The sequence below is a fragment of the Vipera ursinii genome, assembly GCF_947247035.1.
Source record: "Vipera ursinii genome assembly, chromosome: 8".
NCBI classification, from domain to species: Eukaryota; Metazoa; Chordata; class Lepidosauria; order Squamata; family Viperidae; genus Vipera; species Vipera ursinii.
In genome coordinates this window covers 9,698,741-9,713,987 of record NC_139519.1, presented here as the reverse complement: position 1 = coordinate 9,713,987, position 15,247 = coordinate 9,698,741, and the positions used below count along the sequence as shown (strand labels likewise).

Below are 15,247 nucleotides of genomic sequence, written 5' to 3'. Positions count from 1 at the left end.
ATGGAGAAAAGACTCCACTATTTTTCTCAGAAAAATGTCCACCACGTCTTGAACTATAAACATCTCTTGCTACGTTTATAGCTTTCTGTCTCCATTTGATGGGCTCCTTGGCTTATAAAAAGTTTTACATGTTTCAATCTCCCATGACTTCATGAATTCACTCATGGAGTTTTCTTGGCAACAATATGTACAGTAACTGGCTTGTTGTTATCTTCTCCTGGGAATTTTTTTTCTTCTGATTTTTCCATTCTAGCCTAGAGTCATAGCATCTTTGGTGGCCTTCCATCCAAACACCAACTAAATCTGAACCTTCTTAGTGACTTGAGTTTATCTGAGTGTTTATAATGCTGAGTGTTTATAATGTAAACCCAACGCAATGATTCCAAAAGAGCACCATTTCAGAATTGGACTTGTGCTTCTTCCCACAACTGTGTGGGCTAGGGAAGGCTGAAAGGGGGAAATCTTTATAAGTTGAAGCAAATTTTGAACCAAGCAAAGATCATCCAGTAGCTGAAATACTTAATTCTATTTTCCTTAATGTTGGCACCTTCTGGATAAGTTGGACTACGGCCTCTGTAATTCCAGTTAATCAGCTCAGCTATTGATAGTACTGGCTAAGAAAAATAAAACTTACAGCGCAACACATTTGAAGATGAACTATCAGTTTGCACCCAAGACAGAATTTGAATGCAAGTTCTTTCACAGTGCTCAGCTCAACATGGTCCAGCAAGTTTAGTTTCATATAAGTATATCATCCCCATTTTGCCATGATATCCAGCAATGTAATGGCATTAGGAAATAGAAGTCTATTTTGTTTTCATTTGTTTTTTTTAAAAAAAGACATACAGCTGCTCATAAAAGATTTCTTTAAAGAATCACCTCAAACATTCCTTTAAAAATATGTCATGTTGACTTTCCCCTTTTCTATTTGATATAGCCCTTGCTGCTAGCTGTAAAAAAAATCACTGTGCAAACAGAAAGTTTTTATGGGTTTGAATTTTAACATCAGTTCAGCTATGAATGGAGAAAGTGCGTGTGGGCAGCTGGCATGCAACGAAGCCCCCCTCATATGCTAAAGCCAGGTTTTGCCATAGAAAATATGCCATCCAAACAACAAGAGCCACAATTTTAATTATGCTAAATGTTTCTGATCTAGCGTCTGTTTAATTAACTCACTAAACTTTGCCTCTATGCCCCCATATTCTGCTGGAATAGGTCTCAAAGCCTGTGCCCAGGTGAGGAATTCTGGGAGTTGAAGTCCACAAGTCATAAAAGGGCCAAGTTTGAAGACCCCTGCTCTAAAACTTGTTGTTAGCTGTGAAGTCATGTCCGACCCATCGCGACCCCATGGACAACGTTCCTCCAGGCCTTCCTGTCCTCTACCATCTTCTGGAGTCCATTTAGGCTCACACCTACTGCTTCAGTGACTCCATCCAGCCACCTCATTCTCTGTCGTCCCCTTCTTCTCTTGCCCTCAATCTTTCCCAGCATTAGGCTCTTCTCCAGTTAGTCCTTCCTTTTCACTAGGTGGCCAAAATACTTTGGCTCTAAAACTAGGATATTCCTAATTCCACCATTTGACCATGGTTACATGCTTTTCAGCCATTTTCTAGGACCCAAGCTTGTCACAAAAGTGTCCTGTGAATAGTAGGAGAAAAAGTGAGATTAGCTTCTGACGGTCATTGTGAGGAAAGTCATGTCCTAAATCAGAGGTGTCCAAACTTGGCAACCTTAAGACTTGTGGGCTTCAAGTCCCAGAATTCCCACTTTATGGCTATCATGATTTACAATGGACATTGTAGGGTCAATTATGGCTGGGGGGGGGCAAGGATTATCTGTAGATAGATGTGAAAAACTCAAGGGGAATTTAGAAGGCAAATTTCTTAGTCATCAACTGAGCACAGTTGGTAGAAGTATCTCTGTGCTCTGCTATTGTTCAGGAAAAGCAAGTCCAATGAAGCAATAATAGAATGTGACCAATTAGCACATTGAGTTTAAACATGTTAAATGGCTACCCTACAGGGTCGGATTAGGCCATAGTCTTCAGTAAGGGAGACTTTTTCCTTCTTCCTTAAAGTGGTCTCATTAACCTCCTGGCATTGCAAAGTTCTTCTGGCTTCAGAGAAGACAGGTCCCGGTGGGAAAAGACAGCGGTCATAGACTATTTTGTGCATTGGGAAGATGTAGCCCAATGCTAATGAGCTCATTTTGCACACCAAGGGCTCTATATTTAATCGCTGTCCAATCTTCTGAAGGTCCTTTGCTTTTGATCCATCTCGGTCACTGTCAATCTGAGCAGGGACAGCTGGCCTTTAATTCAGTGGAAGACAAATCCATATGTTGATCTGTCAAGAGTTAAAGGTGCTGTCCTATCTTACTGAACACATCCATTATCAATCCTTTAGGGCCCAGCAATCTTTTGGACTTGGAAGGAAACACACTAAACAATCCAAATTGCAGGCTATTTTTTTTATGATTTGTTGGGTAATATAAACAGAATAGAATGTTGTCCCAGCTTGGACCAGACTTTCCCTAATCTCTATACTGTATCTATATACAGTATGTCTCTCAGTTGTACACAGATACCTTATTCATAATCTTTCGTTTTAACAGCTGACTGCTACTGGCACTTCCCCGTGCTTTTCTCAGCTTTGCTTCCTGCCATGTTTGCATTTGTCTGGGGCCTCACATGCCAAGAATGTTTCTTTTTTACACTACTAGGCTGTTGGAATGTGTGTGATACATTCCATCACTTCTCACCAGCTGAACTGAGAAGTGATGGGTCTTTGATTGCCTCTAGAAGATCTGGGTGCTCTACCACAGGAGATTTTTAAGAAAAGATTGGACAGTCATTTGTCTGGAATGTATAGGGTCCCCAGACTGAGCAGAGGGTGGACTAGAAGGTCCTATTGGATCAGGGTCAATGCTTACTAGATAGTTCACCTTTTAAAGAGGAGTAATAACTCAAGATAGTCATCTCTGCTGCAAGGCAGAAATTTTGGACATCAGTATGTGTTTGATAGGTTAAGTAAAAAAAATGATACAATATTATGAGTGCAACTGAAATCAGTGTATTACTGAAATGTGACTGCAAGCATTGGGGAGGACAAGATTGCCAGGTGAAGTAGCTTCAATTAATTGGGGGGTGGGGGAGAACCTTTTCTTAAAAGCATCTACTTCCATAAATTGCTCTTTAAAATACTTTTTATGAACCTTAAAGAGTTATCTGAAGTTATAGTGATATCTGTTATTTTAAACAAAGATTGAGTGGGTCCAAGTCTGAATTAAACTTAAATGCATCCCATTGAAGCCAACAACTATAGTCTGGTTATAACGAACTCTGGATCAAATCCATATGATCCAACTATCTAATAATAAGCTATTATAAGCTGCCTGTGATCCTTTCCACATACTTAAACCATTTCTGAAGTCATCAAATATTCTTATGTCAAAGTCAAAATAATGAGATCATTGTAGTGATGGGCAGTTCTGAAAGTTATTAGTGAAGAAATAGCTGCAGCATGTTTGGTGCTATATTCTACTTGTCAAATGAATTTTAAAGGAGGCTCTTAATATTTGTCCAAATCACTGCAGATGGGGACTGCAGCCAAGAAATTAAAAGACACTTGCTTCTCGGGAGGAAAGCCATGGCAAATCTAGACAGCACACTAAAAAGCAGAGACGTCACCCTGCCAACAAAAGTGCATATGGTCAAAACTATGGTCTTCCCAGTTGCAATGTATGGCTGTGAAAGTTGGACCATAAGAAAGGCTGAGCACCAAAGAATTGAGGCCTTTGAACTATGGGGCTGGAGAAGTGACTCCTGCGAGTCACTTGGACTGGAAGGCGTTCAAACCGGTCAGTCCTAGAGGAGATCAACCCTGACCACTCTTTAGAAGGCCAGATCCTGAAGCTAAAACTCAAATACTTTGGCCACCTAATGAGAAGGAAGGACTCACTGGAGAATAGCCTAATGTTGGGAAAGATTGAGGGCAATAGAAGAAGGGGACGACAGAGAATGAGGTGGCTGGATGGAGTCACTGAAGCAGGAGGCCTGAGCTAAAATGGACTCCAGAAGATGGTAGAGGACAGGAAGGCCTGGAGGAACATTGTCCATGGGGTCGCGATGGGTCGGACACGACTTCGCAACTAACAACAACAACAACTTAATATTTGACAGATTACAGCGAGCGATAGAACCTTGCCAAGTGTTTCTGATCACTGAAATCTAAGCAGGTTGATTAGTACCTGGGTGAAGGACCATGAAATCCTAAAACTAAAAGTTATACTGGGGAATTTAAAACACAACTTAGAAGAAGGCAGTAAACTAAGAAGAAAGAAGGAGGCAGTAAATTGTTGCCAAGAAAGCTCCAGAGATGTGACCATATGGAACTGAGCTGAGAGAAGTGTTTACTTTTTTCTTATATTTGAGAGCATTGTACGGTTGTTGTTGTTTTTTAAAAAAAGTTGAGCAACTTGCCACAACATTCCCTGGTTGCCATGAGCTCATAACATGTCTGAAACAGTGTCTGATTATCTTTTATTTCCTTTGGCTTTGTACCCAACTCGCTTTTCCACTTGCCCACTGTCAGTGTAAAATAAAAGCTACTTTTTCTTTATATATTATGAGTTCAAATGGCTGTTAATGATGCCTTTTTTATATTATTGCTCAGATTTCCTAAAGGCTTGGCAGCTCCTCAAAATACAATGATTGTTTTAACTCGCAGCTGGTAGGAAATCCGAGAAGACCTCCTGAAACATTCCTTCTAAGTCTATTAAAAGGATGGGGAGATCCCAGGATTTCAGAAGAAGAAACTCTGTTGGGAAAAAATAGACAAGCAAACAGTGAATGTTTTGTGGCCAGGCTTGAGATGAGTTGTTCCAGGAGTTCTCCATCTTTTATATCTTAAGTCTCACCAATTATTCCATCACAAATTTGGGTCCAACCACCATTTTCTGAGAAGGAAGTTTATATGTTCAGAGTTGTCCTTTCGATCAGTTAGGTTTTGCAGACATTAATATCATGTAATTCTGTTAATAATAATTGTAAGTGTAAAATAACAGTTGAAAGCTAACTGGGGTTAAAGTACTGTTGACTGGGAACAAACTTTCCATAAACCGAAATCAAAAGGCAGTTGAGTCTTCTCTCATTTGAACGTAAATAATGATCAAACTGATCAAGGAGAGAAGCAACCTGGAATTAAGGAAAAACCTCCTGACAGTGAGGACAATCAACCAGTGGAACAGCTAACCTCCAAAAATCATGGGCACTCCATCACTGGAGATTTTTAAAAAGAGGCTAGACAGTCATTTGTCTGAGACGGTATAGGTTCCCCTGCTTGAGCAGGCAGCTGGACTAGAAGACCTCCAGGGTTCTTCCAGCTGTGTTCTGTTCTGTTCTGTTCTATTCATATTCCAATCCATTCATATTCTATTCTATTCTATTCTATTCTATTCTATTCTATTCTATTCTATTCTATTCTATTCTATTCTATTCTATTCTATTCTATTCTATTCTATTCTATTCTATTCTAGCAGAATAGTGCAAAACATTATGTGGTCACCACAGGCCAAAGAGACTGTTCCAATCTTGGACAGAAGAAAATGCTTTGCTGTCATGATCACTTTATTTGTCTTAGCATACTTGAGCAAAGAATGACTTCATCTTAGTTCTCCTCAGATACTTGGGGAAGGTTTCCCAATATGGGGAGAATTTCTCCACACAACTGGCTCTGGATTAAGAGAAAAAGTACCCCCCCTGTTTTGCTTTTAACTTTGCATGTTCTGAGCAATGTAGCCAGTATCTGAATATGTCACCCATGTTTCTTTCTCACAGTTGGAAAGGAATGTCCTTTGGAATGAGAACTTTTGAGCCACAATTTTAATTGAATCTTGCACTGAAAGAGGAACAGTTCACTGCCAACTGAGTCAGTCATCACTTTTCGTTCAACCCAAGAGTTTTTATTCAGTCAGCTAAGGCCAGCAGCTAGCAAGAGTCACATCTTGCAGTAAGCTGCATTTGGTTTAATTATGGTTTGAGAAATAAACTAGCTTTGGCTTCTTTTGCAAAATATTCTAAGTTCATAAACCTTGTTTGACAAATGGCTGGTTCACTCTATGTCATCCATTGGAACTAACAAACCAAAGATTATAACTGAATGCAAGCTGTGAAATCAGAATAAATCATTATCTGAGGGAACACCTGCTGCCGGCATCAAGCTCCCTTCGTCCAGTGCGCTCCCACAGGGAGGGTCTTCTCAGGGTACCGCCGGTAAAAGATTGCCGGCGGATAACACCCAGGGGGAGGGCCTTCTCCTGCCCTTTGGAACCAGCTGCCAGTGGAGCTTAGGACTGCCCCCGACCTCCGTTCGTTCCGCCAGGACCTGAAGACCTGGCTCTTCGAGCTCTCTGGCCCAGGCTGAGAATTTTAATTTTAATTTTAACCGGGGTTTAATTTTTTAAATCTGTTAACTTTTGTATTTTTTGTTTTAATCACCCTGTAAACCGCCCTGAGTCCTTCGGGAAAGGGCGGTATATAAATATAATAAAATAAAAAATAAAATAAATAAATATAAATATTCTTAATAACTGTTACACTTCCAGTAAAGTTCAGCTCTTGGTGACATCAGAGAGAGAAATGGTTTTCCCATTGCTTTCCTTCATGTTGTGTTCAAAATTTGGTTACATGTTGTTCGACTGTTCTTTTGATGTGAAAGGGTTTTTTTTCCAGGACAAAGCATTCACACCTTAGTCTTCATAACACTACACAAAGAGAGAAGAGATTATTATTTCAAGGGGTACAAATTCCAGGTTCTGAGGCAGCAAAGGAGCAAATGGGATGTAGTGTTAAATTGGCTTTTCTGCTAAAATGCGCAAATCTGATGGAATTCATCAGAAGATTGAAGTATCTTCCTTTTAAAATGTTTTTATTTAAAACTGTAATTACAATAGTGAAAACAAATATAAAATTGCTAAGCACATTGGTTTGTGCTTAAATTGTAAGCTACCACTAAGGTGGGAAGGTAACAGCATTCCTTTTGTCTCACCATATAGTCATGCTGGCCACATGACCATACTGTAGAAGCCTCTTTGGACAATGCTGGCCCCTCAGCTCAGAAATGGAAATGAGCATCGCCCGCTAGAGTTGGACACAACTGGACAAGGGGGACCTATAAGTCCAGCAGAGTTTGCAGCTGATTACCTTTTGCTTCTGCATTAGTAGAAGAACCTCCCTCAGAATTGTCTGCCCAGTTTTCTTCCCTCTCCCCCGTTCAGTCATGGATTCTCTTCTAGCAGTTGATTCTCTCCATCTTCTCCCTGGTCTTGGGTGAAGCTGCCACCTGCATCTGCCTGATCCCTCCTTCCCCTCTTAGGTTTTGAGTGGAGCTTGTCGCTCTGGGTCTTCCCTTCTTCCATGGAAGTCTTCCCTGTTCTTCTCCTGTCTTTAAGCAGGAACCAATTTCAGGCCTTGCACAATTCACTTCACTTTACTCTCCAACTTCTCTCCAGCTTGTCCGTGCACTCCAGCCACAAACATTTACTCTCCTCTCCTTCCTCTACTCCTTCCTGCTCTCTCTGTCTCTGTCTCTCTCTCTCTCTCCAATTTTTGGAGCATGTCCCAATGAGAAGCGAGTGTCCCCCTTGGGCTCAGGTCCCCGATACTTAGGTACCTCACTGCACCAACGGAACTACGGACTCAAAATCTCCTCACACCAGCCCTGGCTAGCAGCTAAGTCAGTTCATCCGACCTCATCATCCAGCAGCTGCTCTTCAACACCAAAACTGAGCTGTGTTTTTCCTTTGCTTTTTCTCACTCCATATGTTGGCTTGTCCAAGCAGAACAGAAGCCCTTTCCAGCCCGCAAAATCCATATGCTACAGAGACAGAAAGATTATAACTGATGGCTGGAGCTGCAGATCCTTTTGCGCTTTGCACGCTAATTTCTTTTCTAGCATCTGTTCTACCACACATGAAGCACGAGCCAGCAATGTGGGGCAGCTGCCAAAAGAGCCAAGGCCTTTTTGAAAGGCAGCAATATTGTAATACTGATATCCCACAAGAAGTAACAGCTCTGCTTTAGGCTTTAGGCTACATTGGTACTTGCTAGTCCAGTTTTGTTCAGGCATCAGAAAGATGCTGAGGAACTGGAAGGAGAGCAGAGAAGAGCAAATTACAGAGAGGGTGGGTAAACTGTATGAAGGATTGGGTCTGTTAAGCCCAGTACTTGCCAAACCTGGGTAAAATTACCCCCCAATTAAGTAAAAGTGTTTCTTTTTTTGGGTTGTTGTTAGCTGCGAAGTCGTGTCTGACCCATCGCGACCCCATGGGCAATGTTCCTCCAGGCCTTCCTGTCCTCTACCATCTTCTGGAGTCCATTTAAGCTCATGCCTACTGCTTCATTTTTTGGGTAGTGATACACAAACCTATTACCCAATCACAATAGGGGCATTTAAATTGTCAAAAGTGTTTTTACCCAAATTGGGTAAAAGGAAATTCTGATAAGTGATATTGGGTAATGAAAGAAAAAAGTTTGGGAAGCACAGGGATAAGAGTATTAACCTGTTGAGATTGATTGGTTGGTTTATTGGTTGGTTGGTTGGTTGGTTGATTGATTTTAACTTTTATGCCACCCATCTCCCCCACAAGGTGATTCTGGGTGAAGATGCTGTTTGCCGATAACAAGAACAACATGAATTGAATGCAAATAATAGTGGTGATTACAAAGACTAGCATTATATTTTCAGTCATAGGTGGGACAAATAGAGGCCTAGAAATGGGCAACCTAGGATATTTCGGAATCTGCAATGACATGCATGGGTGAGCTTGAGAGACAGGAGAAAGAGCTGCAGAGTAGGCAGTGGTCAGATAAGAGGCAGCTGAGCCCACAGAAGAAATGGCAATTGACGAGCATTTCTAAAGGAGCCCTCCCTAGTTTCTTGGACTGTAAAGGCAAGTGGGAGGGTGGAGAGAGAGAGATGCACTTTCAGAGTTGCAAGATTTATGTCAGCCTTGTAAGGTAGCCCAAACGAGAGTTGCCTAACCTGCAGTTCTTCCTTCCGTCTCTCGAAATCATTCCCGCATGTCGTTTTCAGAATCCCAGTAGAACAAGAGACAAATAAGCGTCATGCTCTTGGCCAGGGTAATTCTTGAAAGGTTCTTTAAAATACCACGTAAGCACATCAACGGAGGACCATCTGGCTCACGGATTCCACAGAGCTGTCCTCACGTGGTCATTTGGGCTGCTGTTGTAGGAGGAGGATTGTGTAACCTCCAACCCGGCCAAGGTGAAGGTACAATATTCCAGGTGGGAAAGATGTTCCTAAAACCACTGTACACCGCATGAAGAGTGTTCTGGTTAACATAAAATTCCAGGAGCCCATTTCCTGATGGCTGTTCTGTACCAGCCTGATACCGGCCCTGCAGATAAGGCAGGGACAACCCCTTTTACAAGAAGGCAAGAGGCTGGAACTAAGCCTGCCAAATTTATTAACATAAAAACATAAACAGAGCAAAGAGAGCAAAGAGAGCAAAGACGAACCATGAAACAGGAACTATTCAAACGGTTGCCTTCAGCAAACCAGCCCTCCCACACATTCCCCTTTTATACAGTTCAGGGCGTGGCTTCTCTCTGCCTCCTTCTGAGGTGCCCCATTGCCTTCCTCTGTTTACTCCTGATTGACTGCCTCCTGCGTCGGGCGTCCTTGAACAGGGCCAGCTGTGGGTCATCTTCATCCATGCTGTCAGGCTCACACAGCTGGGTCTGCGTCGTGACCAGGTGGGAGGGGCCTGGCTGGGGGCTCTCATCAGCAAGCTCTCCAACCCCCTCAGCAACCTCTCCAACACCCCCCTCCTCCTCCTCCTCTGAATCATCCGACCCAAATGCCGAACCCACAGGCTGACCCTGAATCACAACACTGGCAATGTTACTTCAATCTGTCATCTTCTCATCCCTTAATCTCTAAAATACAGGCAGTCCTCAACTTACGACCACCATTGAGCCCGACATCTACACTGTTAAGTGAGTTTTGACCCATCTTACCACTTTTCTTGCCAGAGGAGCTAAGTGAATCATTGCAGTTATTAGTAACATGGTTGTTAAGTGAATCTGGCTTCCCCATTGACTTTGTCCCCTTGGGGCACAGCAACCGTCATAAATACGAACCATTTGCCAAGCATCTGAATTTTGGTCACATGATCATGGGGATACTGCAACGGTCATCAGTGTGAAAGGTGCTCATAAGTCCCTTTTTTTCAGGGCCGTTGTAACTTTGAACGGTCACTAAATGAACTGTTGTATGTCAAGGACTACCTGTATATGAGCTATCCAAGCTATGTAGATCCAAAATATTTATTTATTTATTTATTTTAATTCCATTTATATCCCGCCCTTCTCCGAAGACTCAGGGTGGCTTACAAGCTTAGCAGTAGCCTTCATTCTATGTATATGCCTGCTTGTTAGGGCTTTCACACACACACCCAAGCGGCATTTTTACAAAGTCAGCTTATTGCCCCCAACAATCTGGGTCCTCATTTTACCTACCTCGGAAGGATGGAAGGCTAAGTCAACCTTGAGCCTGGTGGGACTTGAACCTGCACTAATTGCAGGCAGCTGGTGTTACTTAAGGAGGCATTAGCCCACTGCTCCACCAAGGCTCAGTATTTCTCTCCCCACTGTTGATTTCTTTTTAATTTCAGGTTTATGACCATAATCATGGCAAGCCAGTATCACTTTGAAATGGGAAATGTGTTGTATTTCATCTACACAATGGCCGTTGTCTTGTTTAAATGACTCTCTTTGGCTTCAAAAATCAGTGCTGACAGCTTAGCGCAAGCTGCATCTTTGCTGTTGATTTCACGCGGGCACAGATAAATGGTGGACTGGGTAAAATTCAACTTCCGTTGAAAACTTTTATTTCCAATTGTCTATAATTGTCATTTGAAATCTTTTTGCCCTTTGGAGGTATTGCATTTATAAAAGGGAAGAGAAGAATTCCACAGCCCTGATGTCATGAAATAGAGACACTGCCGGGGCTGTACACAAACCTTCTCTGGATTTAGTTCCCTTTTTAGCTACTTCTTGGTGCAGCAAAGAACATTTTTTCCAAGTCTGCTCAGTCCTCCCCAGACAAAAGCCCTGTGGGATTGTCTCTGCTTTAAGTCTCACGTAGGCAGAAATATGGAAATACTTCACTTCCGGTGACTCACCCTTCATAGTTCCAGCACCCCACGCTGTTCTCCCGGGCAAAATACGTAATAAGGACAGGAGTTTTATAAAATCATGGATTAATTTTTTCTACCAATGGCCTTTAGCAAGAGGAAGCCATAAGGGTGAAGGGCGGGGAGCTGTGACCCTCAAAGATTGCTAGAAATAGAAGTATTATTATAACTAGATAGATAAGATTTGTAATCAGAATATTATATCTTGCTATGAAAAGGGAAATAAGAAAATGTTAAGAAGTTTGAATAAGGGAAGCTTTTGGTTACCCAAATATAACTTGTTCTGGAATTATAAATGATTGGGATATTTTGAAAGTGGATGGGAAATTAAAATTGAAAAAAGCGAAAATAGGATATGGACTGAATAAATGGATATTGAGTGCAAATGCAATTAAGATATGTTTTGGTTAGAAAAGATATTCTAAACTGACATTTAGAAAACTGTAACAAATGCAGATACTCAACGGTATGTTTATTAACAACAAGAAGAATTGTATTTGCTTAGTGTGGAAAAATGTCTATTACTGGAAGAAGAGAGGATGTATTGGATGGTGTAATATTGGATTTAGTTTGAAGAAGCTTACATGTACCACGGAATTACTAATGGACTCAGTCATCACCTTGTCTATTAAGCACTTGATTGTAAAAATAGAAAATTAATAAAATATTTATTTAAAAAAGGTTGCTAAACAACAACTCCCAAGATAGTTGTGGCAACTGAAGTCATGATCCAACAACTTTTGGAGGACTGAAATTTTCTATCCAGAATTACCAGAAAGAAATTGAACGATTTTAGTGCACAAGCTTAATTTATCCATTTCTGGTATTTTATCCTTCTAGATTTATTTATTGATGCATTTATGCATGCACCTGACTCTCAACACCTCACAATAGTCAAAGATGTTACAATAAATCATACAGGGGAAAATGGCAAACATGTCACTCTTTCCCAGCAAAGTATGAATAGATAAAGTGTTTTTCTGTTAAACCAGATCAAACTACAAATAATTTGTGTGGGGCAACCCCAGTTCTACTTTTTTACAGCTCCTGGAAGCAACTGGTATGAGGTCAGAGGCTAAGCAGGGTAACTGGATGGGACCATTATAAAGTGCCATGTTGTGGCCTAAATTGACAAGTAAACACCCCCCCTCCAAAAGATGGCAATGATAAATATTTCCATATTGTTGCCAAGAAAATGATATGGCAATGTCATACATTCCCTGGGAGCTGAATTCAACCTGAGGATGCCTTTACCATTAAAACCGAGTCTGCCAAAATTAATGACTCACATTTTTTTCCTCTTTTAATAAAAACGTTAAAGACCAAAATTGATCTGTAGGCTTCCATTAGACTTCACTCAGAAAATTTGCCTTTCAAAACCCAACTTTTATTTTTATTTTTTATTTTAATTCCATTTATGTTTATATTTATTTTTATTTTAATTCCATTTATATCCTGCCCTTCTCCGAAGACTCAGGGCGGCTTATAAGCTTAGCAGTAGCCTTCATTCTATGTCACAGGTCTGCAACCCGCGGCTCCGGAGCCGCATGCGGCTCTTTCAGCCATCTCCTGCGGCTCCCATTCTTCTGCCATGTGCAGTCCCCCCCCCCAAAAAAAAGTGGGACTAAAAAAGTTCAACCAATCAATTCAAATATGCAGGGTAGGTGCATATCTCGCCTTGGCTCCACTCTTCAGTCAAACCCTGTTCTGTGCATGCGTGCATGTACGCACATGCGTACACATTTTTTGCGGCTCCCAGTTTTTCCTTTTGTGAGGGAACCGGTTCCCAGTGGCTCTTTCACTGTTTCAGGTTGCTGACCCCTGTTCTATGTATATGCCTGCTTATTAGGGCTTTCACACACACCCCAAGCGGCATTATTACAAAGTCAGCTTAATTGCCCCCAACAATCTGGGTCCTCATTTTACCTACCTCAGAAGGATGAAGGCTGAGTCAACCTTGAGCCTGGTGGGATGCGAACCTGCACTAATTGCAGGCAGCTGGTGTTACTTAAGGAGGCATTAGCCCACTGCTCCTTTTCACCCAAGACTAGCAACCTCCTTCATATGCATCACGCCATGTTGCTGTGACACCTCCCATCACTGAGATGGAAAGTTCATTGAAGCAGCTGCCTCATTTTCAGAACCTTGGAAAACAGGCAGGAATTTTCAAGACACACTTTCTCAAACTCCTCTTTTAAATACCTCCTGATTCTTGAGTAGCCCTATTATTATAATAATACTTAGCATTTGTGGCAAATACTATTTACTTATGGTGTTTGTGGTATCTTACACGCTCTGTTGAACTTTCAGTGCTTTACTTTGATTTCTACGTTCCAGTGGTATGTACATGACTGGCTAGGAGCCACCACTGTAGATTTGTTCCTTAACATATTCCATCAACATTTTGCCAAAGTTATCTTAGATAAGTTTGTGGTGAAGGTTGGGCCGGGAAGAATTGATTTGTTCAAAGTCATCTTGTTCAAAGGGACCTCTATGAAGCACAACACCACAATACTGTGCAGGTTTTCACAACTCTTTAAAGGGGGTTGGTTGATTAGTTGGTTGGTTGGTTTAAAGGATATTTTCCCCCCTCTGGCCTTTATATATTTCAGTGGCCTGTACCTAAAAAAAACAACAACACATCTTCCTTACAATCCTTAGAACACAAACATCAAAGTGGAAGACGTCCGAATACGAGCTGTCTTTTCGGCGTCTCGCAAACGCATCCCTGTAACGGAGGGTTACGTGGAGATCAAAGAAGATGGCACTTGGAAGCAGATCTGTGACAAAAACTGGAGCACCAAAAATTCCCGTGTTGTTTGTGGCATGTTTGGATTTCCAGCAGAGAAGAAATACAACGTCAAAGCCTACAAGTAAGAGGAACTTTTCAAAGGGTTGGTTACCTTCTTGAACTTCAAGAATGCAATGTATAGCAAGATCTGTTTGGAACCAGTCATTTCCAAACAGGAGTTGGAAAAATTCTGGTCGTTTCTGTGTGTTTTGTTGTCAATGTCTGAAGTTCTTCAACTCTTAATTTCCTTCATCGTTCTTGACAAAAAGAGGCCTTCGGACAGCTGTAAAGCATATTCTCTTGAGCAATAATTCGAACAGTTTGTCCTACCCAAAGTTAGAGGGAGGTCTGAAGGTACCAAGTTTCAGCTTCCCGTGCTTGCTCTTCAGAGTTTCCATGAAGGATTTTTTTCTAAGAGTTTCTTCTCTGCAGGATTTCATTGACCATATTTCAGATACTTTGTTGGTGAAAAAATAATGAAACTAAAAGAAAGGAGGAGGTTTTAAGGAATGTTATCCTTAAATATCAGTTCACGGTAATTTCTTAAGTCCATCCTAGGTTTTCATGTATAATATATTTACACTTCATTGGTATGGAAGTGATTCCAGATGGCCTGGCATGTTTTGTTTTACACGTGGGGGGATAAACAATCACATGTCTACACCAATGTTCAGGCTTTATTGAGATCTCTAGTCCCCATCCTGCTTAATATCTCTATGTTCATGTGAATTGGTTGCTGCTCTATGTGAGGGAGAAATGGCCTGCTTAACTGCTCACTCAGAATAAATCTGGTTATCTGCTCTGTAAGTTGAATCACAACTGCCTGTCCTGAGGGAATGGGCTTCAGGCTTGGCGACTCAGTCTTTCCTCTCTTCCGTGGGGTCACATCGGTCAGCTGAAAGTAGGAAAATGTCAGTGTGATTCTTTGCCTCCTTCAGCCCAACAAATTCCCAGAGAAGCTCAGAAGGAAAAGCAGTTGCTTAAAAGTAGATGGCCATCACCAATGATATATTGAATACAGTTAGCCCAGCTGTGGGTTAATGACCCCTCATTCAGCAACCGTTTGAAGTTAAGATGGTGCTGAATGAGGAGGACTTAGGACCCATCTCCAACCATAAGTTCCAGCCATCCCAACGTCCCCATGGTCACCTGATGGCAATCCAGAGCTTGCCCTTGTGATAGTTGCAGCATCTCGTAGATGCATGACCGCCATTTGCAGACTTCTCTCTTGGCTTCCCC

General features: G+C 41.6%; 1 protein-coding gene across 2 annotated transcripts in view; it reads left to right on the top strand.

Moving 5' to 3' along the window:
• Positions 1 to 15,247, top strand: part of LOXL2 (lysyl oxidase like 2) — a 63,033-nt gene that overhangs the window by 13,442 nt on the left and 34,344 nt on the right. For both annotated transcript variants that reach the window (XM_083368451.1, XM_083368452.1), the window contains exon 3: positions 13,879 to 14,090. In XM_083368451.1, coding sequence (XP_083224577.1) covers positions 13,879 to 14,090 — 212 coding nt within the window. The remainder of the gene's footprint in view (positions 1 to 13,878; positions 14,091 to 15,247) is intronic.